The following is a 17,860-nucleotide window of genomic DNA, read 5'->3' on the forward strand; positions in this document are numbered from 1 at the left end:
AGATCTCAGAAAATGTATACATTGTTCCTATGCTATTTTACCATTAAATTCACTTCTGAGACTTTTTTATGCGAGAAATCAACTACTTAGAGGTCAAATATGGGCCGTTTTACGAAAATGTTTGTCTAATTGCAAATTTTGTCCGACTGTGTGTCGGACTTCAGAGGCTGGTGCTGCCTGTGTTGCTGCCTCGCCGCCTGGCCTGCCTTCCTCCACAGACCCCGGCTTGCTGTGAGCCCGATTGAGCTCCGCACGGCTGCTGCAGCCCACAGCACCTCATACCCGCGCAAAGTCACCGTTTGGGCTGGTGGACTACTAACAAACGCGCTGCTCTGACAGAGCTCCAGGGCCTGCAACTCCCCTTCTTCCTGCTAGCTAGCTAAATGCCCGGTGTATGTGAGTGAAAGCGCGTCAGCGGAGCTTTTACGCCAGCATTATCTTACCACAGATTCTAGTTAATCTTATAATGTGTGTAATTATAATGTGTTGAGTTATTTAAACAAACTATTGGGAAAATAAACGCCGCTTGTCCATGAGTCTCATTGATAGAGCCTGCGGCTGGATGGAGCTCTATCAATGAGAGCTAGCTAGCCTCCTCTTAGAATTCCTCTGGAATTCACAAATATTCATTAACTTGAAATCGGACACCGTTGTTAGCTTTATAAAACATATAGTTAGATGTTGTATAAGTTGCGTAAGCGAAATTCAAACTGTAAATATACTCGAATTACGACCAAAAATGAAGCTAACTAGCCGCAATCTGTACACATAGGATTGCAGGGACAGTCGCCAACCTCAAAAACCCTTACAGCTCACAAATATTCATTAACTTGAAATCGGGACACCGTTGTTAGCTTTATAAAACATATAGTTAGATGTTGTATAAGTGGCGTGACGAAATTCAAACTGTAAATATACTCGAATTAAGACCAAAAATGAAGCTAACTAGCCGCAATCCGTACACATAGGATTGCAGGGACAGTCGCAGCTAACGAAACCCTTACAGCTCAAAAATATCCATTAACTTGAAATCGGACACCGTTGTTAGCTTTATAAAACATATAGTTATATGTTGTATAGCTAAGTGGCGTGACATGTGTGTAACATGTGGTAAGAGATTGCTGGTGTAACAAGCTCGCTGACCGCGCTCTCACACACGGGCCATTTAGCTAGCAGGAAGAGAGGAGATGCAGGCCCTGGAGCTTTGTCAGGGCAGCGGCGTTTGGTAGTAGTCCACCAGCCCAAACGGTGACTTTGCGCGGGTATGAGGTGCTGTGGGCTGCAGCAGCCGTGCCGGAGCTCAATCGAGCTCACAGCAAGCCGGGGTCTGTGGAGGAAGGCAGGCCAGGCGGCGAGGCAGCAACACAGGCAGCTGAACTCCGACCAAATTTGCAATTAGCCATCCATTTTCGTAAAACGGCCCATATTTGAGCTTTATATAGTTGATTTCTCACATAAAAAAGTCTCAGAAGTGAATTTGGTAAGGAAACATTGCAGTGTCTGGAATATGAGATTCTGTCGCGTTTCTAATGTCTGTGTATTGGGGATTCGCTCAACCAATCAGCACACGACCTCTAATGCGTGTGTATGGCGAGTCGCTCAACCAATCAGCGCGCGTCTCTATGTGTGTGTACGGAGCTAAGGCTCAACCAAGCAGCGCGCAGCTCATCTAAATATTCATGACCATACCATATTTGGAAGAAAAGCTCTTGTTACAAATAGGGCCAAAACACAGGGATGCATAAGGGCCAATAAAATATCAACCAGGCCATTTTCAGCCCAACTAATGTTACATACCCCATTAGGAGACCATAAGGAACAGTGTGAAATACCCTATATAATCATTCTATCACCCCTTTAAACAATAACATTTCAAAGTATGTGATTCAAATTCAGTTTTTCAATGCAATTATTCAAGTTTAGCAATTCAAATTCAAATATAAATGATTCCAATTCAGTTTCTGGTGGCACATATTTCAGCCCATACACAATCTAGTGAATCTGGTGTATTCCGTTTCTATGTTATATGGGCTGTGCAAGAACACATATATTCTAACTGTCTGTTTGACCTCTCATTAACAAACTGTCATAAAACTTTAAAGTTCAGATGGACTTAGAGAGTCTGATGTAGAGCATATGGAAATCCATTATGTTTAACGTGTTTTACACCTGAGGTCTCTAAAACCCCAAACATAAGTAATGTGTCTTTTTCTGTAGCAGACTTCTAGCCTGGGTAAACCCTGACGACCTTCCGGCAAATTTTAGATTTGCTCTGCAGGTCAGTCTGGCGAAGAGCCCATTCAAACCCATTTCCAATGTCCTCAAAATTGAGGCACCAATCACAACCGCTGAGGTGGGCTTTACACCAATCACAACCGTTGAGGCGGGCTTTACGCGACGAGGATAGCGCAGCGACGGCGAGCAGCTTTTTGTTTACATTCAACATAACGGCCACCGAAGCCGTGCTTCACCATGACCAGGGACCGGCAGGTCAGTCTGACATATGCCGATTTTATACCGGTCAATGCTATAATTAACTGACAACTTAAGTTATACGAGTTACAGTTCTCAAGGACGCACGCACACACGGACAGAGACACTGTCTCTTTCTCCTTTCTCTCAACTTCTCCTCCGTGTGTGGCGTGTACCCGCTCGCGGTGTGAAGCGTGTGTCCGCGCTATTCTTGCACATGTAGGGAACCTCGTGAATTAACCTGCAACATATCAGCTGTTTGGAAATTCTTCAGTGTGTGCAGAAGATAACAAATTAGCAATATGCAACACCTGCAAGGAGAAAGTAGGGCGTGGAGGGACGACACCAAAAACCAGAATCACATTTTTTTTGTTGGATGTGAAAAGCGTCACCCGGATCGTTGGTCTGATTGGTTGAAGGACTATCCAATGGCACCCAGAGGTATTTGAGTGACGTCCGTTGGTGACGCCCCTCTGGAAATGAACTGTCAATGAACTTTTCCCAGACCCACTCTCAGTTACAGCTGAGAAGGGTCTGGTGTTAACCAGGCTAGCAGACTTCATGAAATTAGGAAAAATAATATAGTATCAAACTGATAAACCAATGTTTGGTATGTTATTGAGTTGTTAAAGAGGGACTCTCCTTATATCCACAGCTCTTTGTTCCAGAGTATACTCCTCCTAAATCTCGGTCTACTCCAAGGTGGGTGGAGATGGCGAGGGGATGTACCATAAGGTGCATCTAATGGGAAATGCAAGTGAAACCCTCAGGTCAAAAGGTTCTGATCAGAAAAACTGTCCTCAGCATGTGTTCAGGACTGGTCATATATATATATATATACACACACACACACACACACACACACATACATACATACATACACACACACACAGAGGAAACACACGTCTTAACTATGTGGGTGGACTTTTAAAGCATGAGCTTGTAAGGGAGTATATTATTTTAATGAATCTTTTAAGTTTCTGTGTGCTTTAGAGCTATGTCCGAGAGGTGTTGTCTTTAATGTTCTGTCTTTTGTCTTGCACTAATAAAGAGGAAAAAACTGATTTCATGTTTCAGGAAAAAGTGAAGCGTGTCATAACTGACTTTGGTCTTGAATAATTCTGGGTTCACAGTCTTAAATCATTTGAATTTCAGTGAATGTTTGACTCGGTTGACTTCCCCTTACACTGCTTAAATCAGGGATGGAAGAGATCAGCCGGTTACTAGAGACTCTTAACATTTTTCATTGCTTCCTTTGATAGATTCTGTCACCTCCCTTCCCAAAACTGAAAGCCTGTTTACTACCTCCCACACTTTCTTTGATCAGGTTTAGAATCAAACAGAATGTCAAGTGAAAAAATAAAAGACTATAAAAACTTACACTTCATGCACTAACACTGGTTACTTGTGTGATACATTTGCACGAGCTCTAGTCTATCACTATCTCTAGTCTGTCACCAGCTTTAGGCCTTTCTAAAAACAGATGGGAGCTCTACACATTCAAGTCATTGTACTTATTAGAGTGTCTGTCTATTAATTATTATGCATGCAAGAAAAGCCAAATAAGACAATTCACAATTTATGAAACACAAGGGTATTGTATTACATTTTAGAGGATTTTATTAAATTTATCTAAGTGCAGATGACAAGGAAAATACAGTACAACACAGAACGCAGCTACGCAGGGCTCTACATACGTTTTGCACAACCACTTCACATCTGACCATTTGGCTTTTACATTTTTAGTCATGCAAATATTTAAATAATGGCTTTTCCTTTGTGTATATTAAGATGCTAGCACAATGGCTGTCATTTTATTTAAGTTATATCTACATGCATTTTGAAAATGATGTGAAATCACCAGTCTGGTGTAGCCTAATATGTTTTGTAAACATCACATTGTGTGTGAGACTGCTTATTTCAGAAAAGTGCACAATTCAAATTTGAAATAGTTTTTCCTACACTTTTCAGTTTATAGACCACCTCACACGGAAGCCTCTTCTGGCCAGATCTCCTCTCAATCTTTATGACTTTAAAGACCTCATAAGGAGGAATCAGGGCTTCTCTCTCTGACTCTCCGAGCTTAGAGTACAGAGAGACGTCTGCTCCAGAGCATGTTAAAATCTTAAAGCATGATTTGTCTCCAAATCTTTCAGCACTGGGGTACCAACCCATTGAGCTGGAGGTAAAAGAGCCAAAGCGAATCACCTTGTTGAGAACATCTTGGTTAAAGTAGCTGTTGACTCTGCGGTAGCCAGTGAGACATCTTTCCTCTTCAGGTTTGCGAGCATTAAGAGTTTGGAGCGCGTCAGTCAAGAAAAAGTGAAGTGTGTGAAATCTAAATGTGGTCTTGTACTTAGATTTTTGTGTTCGAACTGCATTATTGAAATCAAAGTAGATTTTTGGCTTGTCAAGAGTATAAACATAAATAGCCATAATCTGTTCTTTTCCCAGAGATATGGAAGGTCGCTTTCCCTTTCTATGCTTCCATTTTTTGTTGTAGTATTGTTCTGCTTGGCTCCAGGCCAGGGTGAAATTTTTGTCCTGGTTTTTCTCATTCGCCAGGTACTCCTTAACTCTGTACTCCATCTTGTCTTTGCAACCAGTGTACATGTCATCAACAGCATTTGGAGCCAAATCCAGTGGAACTCGACTTTTTATCCAAAGTTCAGCAGAGTTCTGTAAAATCACAGAAATACAAATCTTACTAGGTGAAAAGTACATGGTAGTCACACTTAAAGCTGCCACCCAGCTTATACACTACCTTTGCGATTCCTATGGAGACTCCATATGTCATTAGCACTGCTGCCCAAACTGCCAACATTGTCATCTTTCACCAGCATTAAAACCTGCACACAAAAATATCTCTTTCATTGAACACAAGTTTTGACATTCGCTGTTTAAATCATTCAGTTATCTTATTTGAATCTGAAGCCTCCTTAACCCTTGTGTTGTCTTCCCGTCGTCAGGGGGGGGGGGGGTCTCTAAAAATATTGACAATGTGTCATTTTGACGTGCAATTTCAGTTTTGTGTAATGTGATCATCGTGGATTATGTGTAAAACTGCAAAAATATAATTCATGCATGTAGGCGATTTGAACCTAATTCACTTCAATAAAGATAAAATGCTATTCTTGTTATGAGCATCAAGGCGTGGCGGCGCTGCGGTGCAAATTCAACTTATGTTTAGTAGGCTACATGTTAACTCAAAGATTCGCAGAAAAAATATAAACATTGGAGGCCATTAATCGGCACGCAAAATCCTTGAAATTCATTCTGCAGTTAACATCATATAGCCATGGCAAAAAGAAAACAAGGCAGTTTAATTAATTATGGTTTTACTAAGAAATTGTGTACCAATGACGTTAATAGCACGACTAATTCACCTGTTCCAAGTCCTGTTAGCACACCTCCCACCGGGGTGACAATGCAAGAAGAAGCTGAAGAAATAATGTCCTCTCTGGCTGAAGATGATCCTAACCCTTCTTGCTCCTCTCTCTCCCGTTAAATTGGAACAGGCAGCAGTGGAGAGACTGGAAGATATACATGGCTGTTTGTTAAGGATGGAAGCTTGGGGTGCGTCGCTAAGGTCTAATTGAACGGAGGAATTATGGTAGGCTATTCTTCGGTAGCCTGAGTAACTTTAACCGTTGTTCATGTGAAATCTCTAAAAACAGCCTGATGCTTTGTTTATAGACTATTTGTGGCTGGCTGTTTGCCATTTGACCTATCTACTCCTGTCGATAAAGTATGATAGGGTGAATCATGTAGTGCATACACTTGTAGCTGTTATGCATCTTTGTAAGTCATTGTAAGTCGCAAGCGTACAACCCCCCCGCGCTCCCCCGAAGGCCACGGTATAGTTCGAACACTGCACAGGCCTGATGGCCAGGAAAGACCTCACTCCAATTATCTATCCCCTCTAATTTCCACGCTTCTGTTGATGAGACTTGTGATACCAGAACTCACTGATCAAAGCTGAGACGATACACAGATTCAATCAAAGTTTACTAAGTCCAGCAGTTAAGTTCACAACACATATGTGGGTTCACAAAATGACAACCAAGTTTCCCTAAACACAGACAAAAGTAAACGGAGATCAAGTCCACTCAGCACTCAGCCTTCTGTCTGTTGCAACTTACTCTTCTTGTCTTCCCGACCTTTTCTCAGAACACACACACACACCAACGTAAGAGCTATTTCCTGTCATTCTACTTCTGGTACAAAACAGTTTCTAACATACAATCTCATTCCTAAACTATAATAAACTGTACTAAAAGTTAAAGCTAAACCATCTGTGCGTCCAAGTCTATTCATTGTACAGGGAATACAAGTGTGACCTCCCTGGAACTTGTGACCAATGTCTCATGTCTACACACAACTCTTAGCAATGAGCAACACAGTATAATATGAGCTTTACTTCTACTGAGAATAACACATCTAAATAATAGTAATATTTCTACATACCACAGTTCTGTTGTCACATGGTGTAGCACTACTTTGATGACTTGTGGGTTATCTGTTAAGATGAGCTCTTGCTTGTCTTACACCAGCTGCAGGCTATTCCAATCAGGGGTGCTACCTTCATGTAGTGATGGTCAAATGAAGCTTCACAAACCACTCTGTCTTTACTTTCTGAGCTCACTAGATGGCGATCTCTGTTCAAATAAAAAGGTTAAAGGAATGGCAATTCAGTGTGTTTTCAACCCTTTGTTGAACAGAGAGCGCCATCTAGTGAGCTCAGAAAGTAAAGACAGTGGTTCACGAAGCTTCATTTGACCATCACTACCTTCATGGGGACTACACAGTCAAGGCATTGCCTTTTAATTGTAATGAATGATATGGGTCTCTGCATCTGCCTAAGAGACAAATACTTTGGAGTGTTTCAATTCAATGTAAGTAACTCTCAAATTACCATTGTAGGAACAGGTGTAATGCATTTCTTTTATTTATTTGTACAGTAGTCCAGTGTGTGGTGGTACACATGGTAAAGGTACAGTGAAGTACAGAGGCAGTGCAAGAGACAGGATAGTAGAGGGTACTATACTATTGAAATACATCTAGAGAGAGTCCATGTACTGTATGATGTGTTTATTAAAACTGCTCTGTTGGCCATATACAAAAAATAAAAAATAGCACAAAGTCCACATTACACACAGGCCCGAAATGCACTCACACACGCACACACACACATGCACAAACTGGACCTAGACATGCATTAATGGAGAGATGGCAGAGCGAGGGGGCTGCCAATGAAGGTGCCCTGAACAGTTTGGGGTTTTGGTGCCATGATCAACATGTAACCTTCAGTCAACCAAGACAAATCACAGTTCTCCAACAAATCAACAAATGATTCAAGTCACTGTACAGTACATGAAGCAATGTGGAGCAACACAAAATGAAATTCATCCTCAATCACTTATAACACCAAGATCACAAAAAGGCATAAACGCTGCTCTTCAGGAATACCTTCATATCTGCCTTCCTTTTTTGCCAGTGATAAGGTAACAGCGTTCAAAAGGATCTCTGCCCTCACTGTATATTAAATGTTAGGTTCTGTGTTGTAATCTAGATTTAAACGTAGTTTCTGAGTGTTGGCTTATTCTAAATCTCCTCCTTCCATTGATTTTTATTTTCCCAACTTTAGTAGTTTTTGTTTGACTATATTATATTCACTGCACATTGCTCAAGAAACTGTGTTAAAGAATCCAATTTAATTACCTTTTTACTATTCCTTTTTAGGTTATATTTCAGAACCACACTTAACCACACTTTTTTTAGATACTTTTTTAGCGAAAAATACTTTGTTTTTTATGTTGGAAATTACTCTCCAGTCCTGATAGAAAATTGTCCCAATAAAACATAGTTTTAGGGTTTGAACAGCCAACTATGAAATTTGTCAAGCTGCAAATTTAAACAATCAAGCTAAGATTGGTCAAAAATCTTTTGGTTGGGATTTTTATATATTCCTACTGGTACCATTAGCTAAGTAACCACTAGATATGAGTTTTTGGCAAATTGTCTCGTTTAAATGTCAATAATCAACAGAATAAGAATTTATGAGTTGTTTGGCATTTATTGTGCACATTATGGCCTCTGAAAACTAAGCTAACAAAGCTTTTTTTTAATTTCCTCATATCTTTCAAAAACATAACTTGTGAATTATCTCTATGACAAACACCACAAGATAAAGTGTTCCATTAACACAACATCACCCCGTTTTTGCTCAATAGCTACCTCATATCACCAGAATAATCATCAGCACCAGCAGAACACTCAGCACTGCAGCCACAAAATTCTTCTGCCTGCGTTTAACAAGGACTGAAGAAATTAAAATCAACAGCATTACGCATGCTAACATCATCCACACACTGCTTGTGGGCCAGTGTGTTAAAACGGCTTCAAAATATGTTTTCATTTGCCTTTGATTCAATTTACAATTTATATCTCTCCTTGGTATTTTGGTGCTCTTTAGCTTGTAGACCACACTGCACCATGGGTCATTAGTCAGGACATGAGTGATTTTGAAGACCTCATAGGGAGGAATCAGCACCTGTCCCATTTGGTTTGTGGCAGAGTAATGTGTTATATCAGCACCAAAGCATGAGTAGATCTCAAAACAAGACACATTGCCATTCATATCAAATGACTCCTTGCTTGAAGCTACCCAGGTGAAAGCACCAAAACGCATGTTTGTGTTGATGACATTGTGGTCAAACTGTTTCCGTGTCCTGTGATAGGTGGTTCTGCATGATGTCTGATTGTGACGCAGAACTTGAATGGCATCAGTCAGGTAGAAGTAGAAATAGTGGAACTTAAATCTGTCTGTGTTGTACTTGAGTTTCCCTGTTTTCCCTGCTTGGTTGAACTCTTGTTGGATATAGTTCAACTTTGTGTACATGTACATAACTATAGCATGCTCTTCTTTCAGGTGCTTGTGCACAGGTTTCTTTGCACCAAACACGCCAAACAAGTCGATCACAGAGGCTGTTTCAGACCGGCAACCATCATACATGTCATCAATGGAGTCTGTCGCCCTATTCAGAGGTAAAACACCAGTCTTAGTTTTCTGCAGTGACAGATAAGAAACCGCTACAGTGAGCAAAATCAACAATTACAGAAGGTTTTGGAATATTCCCTGTAAATGTTTTGAAACAAATAAACTTTGCATGATTTTGCATGTAAAAGAAAGAACCTTGATCCCACCTCAGTAGGTTTCTGAGGCCACCAGAGTAGTAGAAATGGGTCATGATACAAAAGGAGCGCCACTGCCAACAACACACAAAGGGTTGCACAGTTTCTCAGTGACTTCAGCTCACACACTGGTCCTTTGCCAAACTTCATATCTAAATGAAAAGAAAAATACATCTTATAATTAAAAACTGAACTTGAAAACTGAAAATATATATATTTTTATATTTTATGTTTCAACATCATGAATATGCATTAGACTTTGTTTAACTGTTGTATTTGCATGCACATTAACTCAGTTTGTATGCTTAAATAGTGACTGACATGTAAGAGATAAATAATTAGGACCCACATAATATTTCCTCATAGCATTATCCATTAATAAACATCCTCATATTCTCCACTAACAATATATGACATCTGATTGTTTTTGGCTTACCTTTCCCCCGTCAAGTGCTGTTAACAGCAGTAGGATATTCCTTTGAAAGAGTGTGGATGCATTGTTGTTTGCCAGCAAAGAAGTTCCGGCTCACAGGATTTACAGGTGGGACCACACAGCACAGACATTCTTCTACACCTTTGTTCAAAGGCTCCAGAGCTTATATGGTTCTCATCTTCCATGTGATGTTCAAACAGTAGACTAGTGTTTTATGAGAAACCACTTAACAAAAAAACTGTTTCTACATTTATATTTTGGCTACTTTTTCTTTTCCTAGTTTGCAACATATTCTCATGTTATGTGTACGTACGTATTTGTCAAGTGTAATTGAAACCCCTGTCATTTCACCGCTTGCATTGCCAGAGGGAGGTCCCACACGTTGTAACACTAGGAAATCTTGTTTGGCAGCTTGCTCAGGTTAAAACCAACAAAGGTGCGGTATGTTGTCTGGTTGCAAAACACTAAAAGCGCAGACTAAAACGGAGCTATCACTCTGAAAAAGGTTGACAGTCCACATAAAAGAACACTTTCCCATAGTGCTGCTCAGGATGTGGTAAGTTAGAAAAACATTTCAAGACTTTTACTGCCTACAAAATGTAATGTGCTTTCTTACCAATGCAAATTGATACATATCAACTTTTTAAAATGTTGAAGATTGGAGTGAAAGGTCAATAGCTAAGCACCATATAACTTAAATATGCAGTGCCACATCTGTATATGTATTTAACTGGATGTACAGTAGAGCTTGGTATGCTATGCTGGATTTTACAGCGATTCACAATCCCTTTAAGTAGGTTAAACTGTAAAGATTAAATGATACGATATATTTTGATGGACATTACATGCTACAGTATGGTGCTAAGTTTAAGTCACTCTGCAGGTTTTTGTTTATCTCTGCTAGTTGATGAGCCACAGCTGATCAGGTAGATACAGAGTGACTCATTGTGCTATCATGCTGGTCAAACGCCTGCAACAAAACTTTCCATTTGTGAGCATCCTAGTGATGAAATGTGGTGCATACAGTGTGTGAGGTGAGGCCCATTGTAAATTAATAGACAATGAAGGTACACAAACTAACATTATAGTTTACATTTTAAATGTATGCATCAGGTTACAGGTATACTTCCTTACCGTCACGCACCTACAGTGTCCGACCTGTGCAAGCTCACGTTATGGATATATTATTGCCCTAATCCAGGCATTGTAGGGGTTTCCCTCCTTAATTCCAGGAAAGACAATATGATATCTCAGTTCTTCTGGGTTAAACGACAGATTTCCTCTTTTCCAGATGCACTATGCCTACCTGGGACAGGCAAACATGTCAGAGAAAAACTGTATCTGCGTGTGCTGTTACTTCACTTGTTGTTTTGGTGGGACTGCTGATGTTTGTTGTCATATATCTGACACTAAGCTGGCAGGATGTCATTGAAGAGGTATTTATAACACTTATTATTTAACACTATATATTCAACATTAAACAAAATCAATCTAGAGGACTTACCCATAAATTAAAAGGAGTTACTCTGATCACAAATAGTATTTAAGTATGCACCATTAAAGTAATTCCAAAAGCCATTCATTGTTAATGTTTTTAAGGACTGCACAAAAGAGGTTCCTGCTCACAGTAATACTGTTTATTTAGTATATATCTCCATCTACTGGATACATACTAAATAACATGTTTCTTCTCATTTCAGCATTTACAGTTTTTTTCAATCGCTAACAAGCGCTTACCCATACTTCGGATACTTTTTCTAAACTCTTAACACAGACTGACATCTACAAAACACAATTGGCTAAATGGATAATTTTCTTCTCAAAAACACATTTTGTTAAATATATACTAACTCTCCATTTCAAGACAGAACACATGTTTCTCTGCACACACTGACTTTACCAAAACACTGGAAATCTGACTCAAAATGAAATTATTCTGTCAAAGAATAACACTTGTTTTCACTTCACAAGGTACATGCAGTCAATCAAAGTACACCAGGTTTCAAAATACTGGCTATTGTTGACATTATAAAAACTGCATAGACTTATGTTTCAGGTATTTGCATGCAAAACATGCAATTCACCTTTTACACTAAATTTCTTGGTTGGGAACTGTATGTCCACATGTACAATAATGTTCACATTCAAACACATTTCAGTAAAAAGCAAATCAGTTTTTTTTTCCTTACTGTTTACTAAAGGAAGTACAGTAGAAACACAGTATACAGTAATAGAACAGAAAAAGTTTTACAGTAATGCTTACAGTGAACAAAATATCCATGAAACACAAGCATTCTGTAAAAAAAACAAAAAAAAACAGCAAAAAGCCCAGATGAAAAAGGGGGAACAAAGAAGCACAAAATTACCGTATCTAATCTCTGCGATCTTCAGGGTTAGGCCACATGTTTTCATCAACATAACATCTGATATCATCCAAGGCGATGCACCTGGGATAAAACCGCTTGGCATGTCGGATCCACCCTTGGCAATCATGAACTGTGATATCCCTGCATCCAGCATCCATGGCTTCAAGGAGGGACATCTGGTCATGTGGCTGATGGTCATAAACCTTACCACCTCCATGCAGAAAAGAACTCCTCTATGGGGTTGAGGAAAGGTGAATAGGGTGGAAGGAAGAGACTTACCAGTCTTGAGTGGTCTTCAAACCATGTTGTTATTGCTTGCGAATGGTGGAAAGCAACATTGTCCCAGGAAATGACAAAGGTCCTCATGTTTTCACCCTCCTGATCCTGCTCTGGTACCAGGCGCTGGTGGAGATCATTGAGAAAGGCGAGGAGGCGCTCGGTATTATAGGGTCCAACCTGACATTTGTGAAGGAGTAATCCTGCATTTGCCATTGCTGCACACATGGTAATGTTTGCCCCTCTCTGTCCTGGCACATCAACTGTGGCCCTCTTTCCAATTATATTTCGTTGACGCCTTTTGGACAGATTGAATCCTGCCTCATCTATCTAAATGAATTCATGAGGGGCCTGGTTGGCCTCCAATTCCATAACTCTCTGAAACAAAGTTTATGTATATCATGTCATTATTGTATATCATACTGTACTGTAACCTATTACTGTGTAGGTTATCTACTTGCAAAATGCAAAGCTTATAGAACTGGACATTGAGTTGAATATACACTATACCTGGACATATTGTCATCGTAGCTCCTTGACTCCCTCACTGTTCCTCTCAAAGGGAACAGTGTAGAGCTGCTTCGTCCGCACTCTGTGTTTAGACAATATCCACATAATGGTTGTGAGGCTGATGCTTTCGATATTGTTAAATATCTCATGGTCCTCCACAATTTGAGCTTGAATTTCACTCAGTTTTATTGCATTATTTGCAACAACCATTTCTACAATGGCAAGCTCTTGATCATTATTGAGGAGCTTTCCTCTTCCCCCAGAGGGTGGAAGACGTTGCATTCTTTAGAGGGACAAAAGAAATTCAACATATGCATTACTGTATGACCTTATTGACATGTCAAGTGAGAATAGAAACAATCCATGTAAAATGCGATACTTACCTGTTGGTTTGTTGAAAGATGCGTATAATGGAGGCAACCGTTGACCGCCTCAACTTGGGTTGCGCTCTTTCACCAGCCTCTCTTAGTGAAAGACCGTGGTTGATTACATGGTCAATTATAGTGGCACGAATTTCATCACTGACTACTGTTCTTGCAGCCCTTGGAATGCCACCACCACGCACCACTTACACCTCTACGTTGCCCTCTCCTTGGGCCTGCTCTTCTTTCACTGCACCTGCACCCCCTTCTGCATCTCTCACTGCTTCTGCACCTCTCCCTCCATCTCTCACTGGGCCTGGTCTTCTCCCTGGGCCCCTTGCTCTTCCTCTTCCTCTTCCTCGTCCAGACATTACAGTGTTTGTATTTTTCTGTTTCTGTTTCTGTTTCCAAACATATCACTCCTCACAGTCCTTTTTTTATAGTAATTGAAAGAAATAACCCCTGCCACTGAGTCTAAGCCAGACTGGAATCAGCTGTGGTTGGCCCACTTTACCCAACATGAATTTCTTTTTTTTTTTCAGCTGAGATATATTGTTTTTGAACTAATATCATTGCAGAAGCAGATGTTTTTATACTGTATCTAAGGTTTGGATAATTGTTTTTGCTATTGTGGGATGTTGTGTCTTAACATTCGTAAATACTACAAAAACAATCCATCATTTTGTTGGGAGGTATAGCTTGTCTGTTAAGAAAATGTAAGAGTTGTGGAAATGTTTTCACTGACTGCATATTGTGTGAAAAAGACATGAAATATGTGAATTGTATGGCCAAAAAAGACTGATGCTGTGCTAATTGTGTTTAGAGTTTTGAAAATGTGACAACTGTTTGGACAAATGCTTGTTAGCGACTGAAAAAAACTGTAATGCAGGATCTGACATATGACCTGAATGATGACATGTATGACGAATGCAGATCCAAAGCTACAGTTGTGACTGATAAAGCCATGATGCAGAAATGGGACACCAGTACAAACTTTAGTCAACCTTGGAGCAACGCAGAGAAAAAAGCTAGAGATCCTGCACACAAGTACATGGAGAAACACTATTCGGTGGCCTTATACCTGTACACAAATATTATGCTGCAACCTGTCAAGCAAGACATTGAGACTGCAGAAAGAAGCAGAAAACAACTACAAAAGACATTTGAGCCCCGCTCCCTTTATTTTTTCCTTAGCGAAGCCATTCAGATTCTGAAGCACAGTCAAGTGACATGTCTTCAGACAAATTACAGAACAGTGACACTTTTACATCTCAACATCTCTAACAAACTGATTCGGTTCAACACCTTCACATTAGGTTCTGACGGGTCGAACTTTACAAGAAACGCTTCATGTTTTGAAGTATACACATGTTTCGGTGCTGACATAACACTTTATTCAGCCCTGAAACTAAACAGACAGGTGCTGATTCCTCCCTATGAGGTTTTCAAAGTCACAGACACAGAGACAAATGTGCAGAGGTGTAAAGTCGTCCACAGGCTGAAAAGCAACATGAACTGCGTTTATGATAGAGAAAGCAATGCGTTGCATCCAATATCTGCATTGCCAGTGGATGGATTTTGGCTCATTTTTGCTATCACTTGTATGATTATTGTTTCTCTTTTATTACCCTTTGTCATTGTGAAGGTGTTAGAAAACCATAAGAAAACTGCTGTTTACAGTGCCTCATCTTTGCATGACAGCACTTACTACCAGCCAAGAGTTGTCTTTTAAAAGCAAGCTTTCATTTTAAATAAAGATGGTCCTGTGAGCTTCACAATTGGCAGCAATCCAATGCGGCCTGAAGGAAGCTGTTTTAAAACGTCATGCATTGAAAACAAGGAAGATGTGGTTATAGCGTTGTTCCCCCCTAACATATTGCATTCTTGCATTGTATACATTTAGGAAACTTTCATAATTTTAATTATTATTATTATATAATATTTACAAATGGTATTCTTCCATATTCAGACTTACTTGTCATGCTGTAATAAAGTGCTCTGTTACTCCATAACTTCTGGTTCAAGGGTTCAAGCCTTTGCAATTCACCTAGCAGCAATATTGGGTGCAGTTTGAGGAATGCAATAAATTAAAAAATATATAATTTTTACTGTTATCATAATAGAACATAATGTGCCCTGGAATGGAAAAACTATCAGCAAAGTCAAAACATATCTGAGTATAACACTAAATAATTTCAACAAGCATTATTTCCCTTTTAACACCATTCAATGGTGAGACTTTTGTGTTTGTATGAAAACATCTTGCAGCATTTCGTCAAATTTGGAGCCTTCATAAAATGCAGTATTACAAGTAAGACCTTGCAACCACAATGTTATTCAGTTTTATTCATTTATTTCACCTTTATTTATTCAGGCAAGTAATTACGAAGATGTTTTAATTTGCAATGGCGGCCTGACAAGTGGCAAAGCCACTTAGGGTAAAATAAGCATATTACACCATTGTATTAATATCAATTCTTAAAAATGGTATACATGCATATGGAATGGAATTTCACCTTCAAAGAAAAGGTTTTGAAAACAACATTGACAATCTTTTTCTCATTAAACATAAATTTCCTGCATTCTGGTATATTTGTATGCTCAAATGTATGGTGGAAATGTCTTTATGGAAAGAAAACACTAAATTCCTGCAGCAGGTGACAAGTCAAATATAAAAATATAATTAAATATAATGCAGTAAGGCTCTCAGGCATTCTGTATTGCTTTCAAACATGTATCTATTATTGTATTGTATTCTCTATCCCTGCTAAGTCAAAATACATACATACTCTTTTGTCCTCTTTTGTGTCTTTTGTCTGGGGAAGTAACCTCTTTAAATGTGCCTGTTCAAATCAATTATACATGAATGCATTTTAATGAATTACATAAACCCCTAGACTTTAAAAGCTCAGATGTGTTTCAGCAAATTTTCTGATCACTTTCAAAACTTTCTACACATACAAAACATATTCCACACATCTGTGTTTTCTGTGTTCTTTTTTTCAGAAAAGTTTTAACAAATTTGCTTTTAAAAATGTGATGTGGATAAATGCTTTGATTTCAAAAAGTGGTTGGTAAATGTTCCCTGCATCCCCGGTGTAAATGACACCAATTGTTTGAATGCATTTGAATGAACAGATATGTAAACACTAACTGTCATGTGATTTTGTATGATATAGGAATTGTTGTAAGAATGCGTTGACCCACAAAACATCATGTAACAAGAATACTGGGCTTCCATGAGTGCTCACCCAACTTTTGGCACATTTTACTGTGTATTCATAACGGAGGAATGTTACTTCTAAGTTATTCTTTGTCACAATCATACACACACATTCTTCTCTGATATGTCACAATGACTTGTTGATGTAGTAGGACATGACTCGTTTGCAGTTTTTTACAATCACTTTGGCACTAATTTCAGAACTTTGAGGTCATTTTTCAAAACTCTAGACACAAAACTCACAACCAATGATCAAAATACAATTTTTTTCAATACTCTAACACTTGTTTCAATTGCTTGGATACAATGCACATAAACCAAAGATCATTTGTTCATTTAACAAAGATCTCCTGTTCAATATGATACAACTTAACATCAAAGTACTACTATTTCAAAAAGCAATTCACACATTACATTTCAGAGGATTGTCTATTCACTCCATTACAATCATCTAACTATCAATTGATATAACTGCTCAAAATGATAAGTAACTGTTGCATTACTCTTAATGCATAGTTGCGTGGAAACAGACAAACAATATTCCATGTTTCAAGATAATGAGATTCATTGTCACCAGTTAGCTTAGAGCATGAACCAATTAGACTACATTATCTATGGACGTAATATTTCATCATCCTTCTTTACTGTAATGTGCTACTGTTTACAGTTTTTTGCAATCACTTTGCTACTAATTTCAGATCCTTGACATCATTTTTCAAAACTCTAGACACAAAACTCAAAAAGGTCATCACTTGTAACACAGACTGCCCAATGTTCAAAACACTGCATTGTGCATTCTTATCTTTAAATAAATCTTACACTTGCACAATCATTGGTTCACAAAACTAATCCCATAATGGTGAAATACCATTGAAACGTTACTTTAGATCACCCACACACAAGCAACCCATAGTTTCACTGTGTCATCGTTCGTTCAATCATTACAGTTTTTTTCGATTGCTAAACGACAGTGGGCACAACTGGAGTCACATGTGCAAAACGCTAACTACAGTCTGCACAGCAG

General features: G+C 39.1%; 3 protein-coding genes across 5 annotated transcripts; 1 reads left to right on the forward strand and 2 right to left on the reverse strand.

Moving 5' to 3' along the window:
- Nucleotides 1-4,067: 4,067 nt before the first annotated feature.
- LOC120571719 (ecto-ADP-ribosyltransferase 5-like) lies at nucleotides 4,068-7,080 on the reverse strand. 2 transcript variants are annotated; one of them, XM_039820829.1, is made up of 3 exons: nucleotides 6,940-7,080; nucleotides 5,237-5,321; nucleotides 4,068-5,151 (listed from the first exon to the last, which is right to left on the reverse strand). In XM_039820829.1, the coding sequence occupies exons 2-3, from the start codon at nucleotides 5,300-5,302 to the stop codon at nucleotides 4,393-4,395; spliced, it is 825 nt and encodes a 274-aa protein (XP_039676763.1). In that variant the 5' UTR covers nucleotides 5,303-5,321; nucleotides 6,940-7,080; the 3' UTR covers nucleotides 4,068-4,392. The 2 variants fall into 2 exon arrangements, with proteins under 2 accessions (XP_039676763.1, XP_039676827.1); XM_039820893.1 differs by lacking the exon at nucleotides 6,940-7,080 and adding an exon at nucleotides 5,859-5,911.
- Nucleotides 7,081-8,710: 1,630 nt separating this feature from the next.
- Nucleotides 8,711-9,653, reverse strand: LOC120557145 (ecto-ADP-ribosyltransferase 4-like). Its single transcript, XM_039797218.1, has 3 exons — nucleotides 9,642-9,653; nucleotides 8,911-9,541; nucleotides 8,711-8,793 (listed from the first exon to the last, which is right to left on the reverse strand). Exons 1-3 carry the CDS (start codon nucleotides 9,651-9,653, stop codon nucleotides 8,711-8,713), a joined length of 726 nt encoding a protein of 241 aa, XP_039653152.1.
- An 882-nt stretch (nucleotides 9,654-10,535) lies between these two features.
- LOC120569997 (ecto-ADP-ribosyltransferase 5-like) lies at nucleotides 10,536-16,604 on the forward strand. 2 transcript variants are annotated; one of them, XR_005641126.1, is made up of 3 exons: nucleotides 10,536-10,655; nucleotides 11,391-11,535; nucleotides 11,800-12,384. XR_005641126.1 is itself a non-coding variant. In XM_039818552.1 (3 exons), the coding sequence occupies exons 2-3, from the start codon at nucleotides 11,398-11,400 to the stop codon at nucleotides 15,343-15,345; spliced, it is 1,005 nt and encodes a 334-aa protein (XP_039674486.1). In that variant the 5' UTR covers nucleotides 10,536-10,655; nucleotides 11,391-11,397; the 3' UTR covers nucleotides 15,346-16,604. The 2 variants fall into 2 exon arrangements, 1 of the variants encoding a protein (XP_039674486.1); XM_039818552.1 differs by lacking the exon at nucleotides 11,800-12,384 and adding an exon at nucleotides 14,479-16,604.
- The last annotated feature ends 1,256 nt before the right edge of the window (nucleotides 16,605-17,860 follow it).

Source organism: Perca fluviatilis, chromosome 1 (genome assembly GCF_010015445.1).
Source record: "Perca fluviatilis chromosome 1, GENO_Pfluv_1.0, whole genome shotgun sequence".
NCBI classification, from domain to species: domain Eukaryota; kingdom Metazoa; phylum Chordata; class Actinopteri; order Perciformes; family Percidae; genus Perca; species Perca fluviatilis.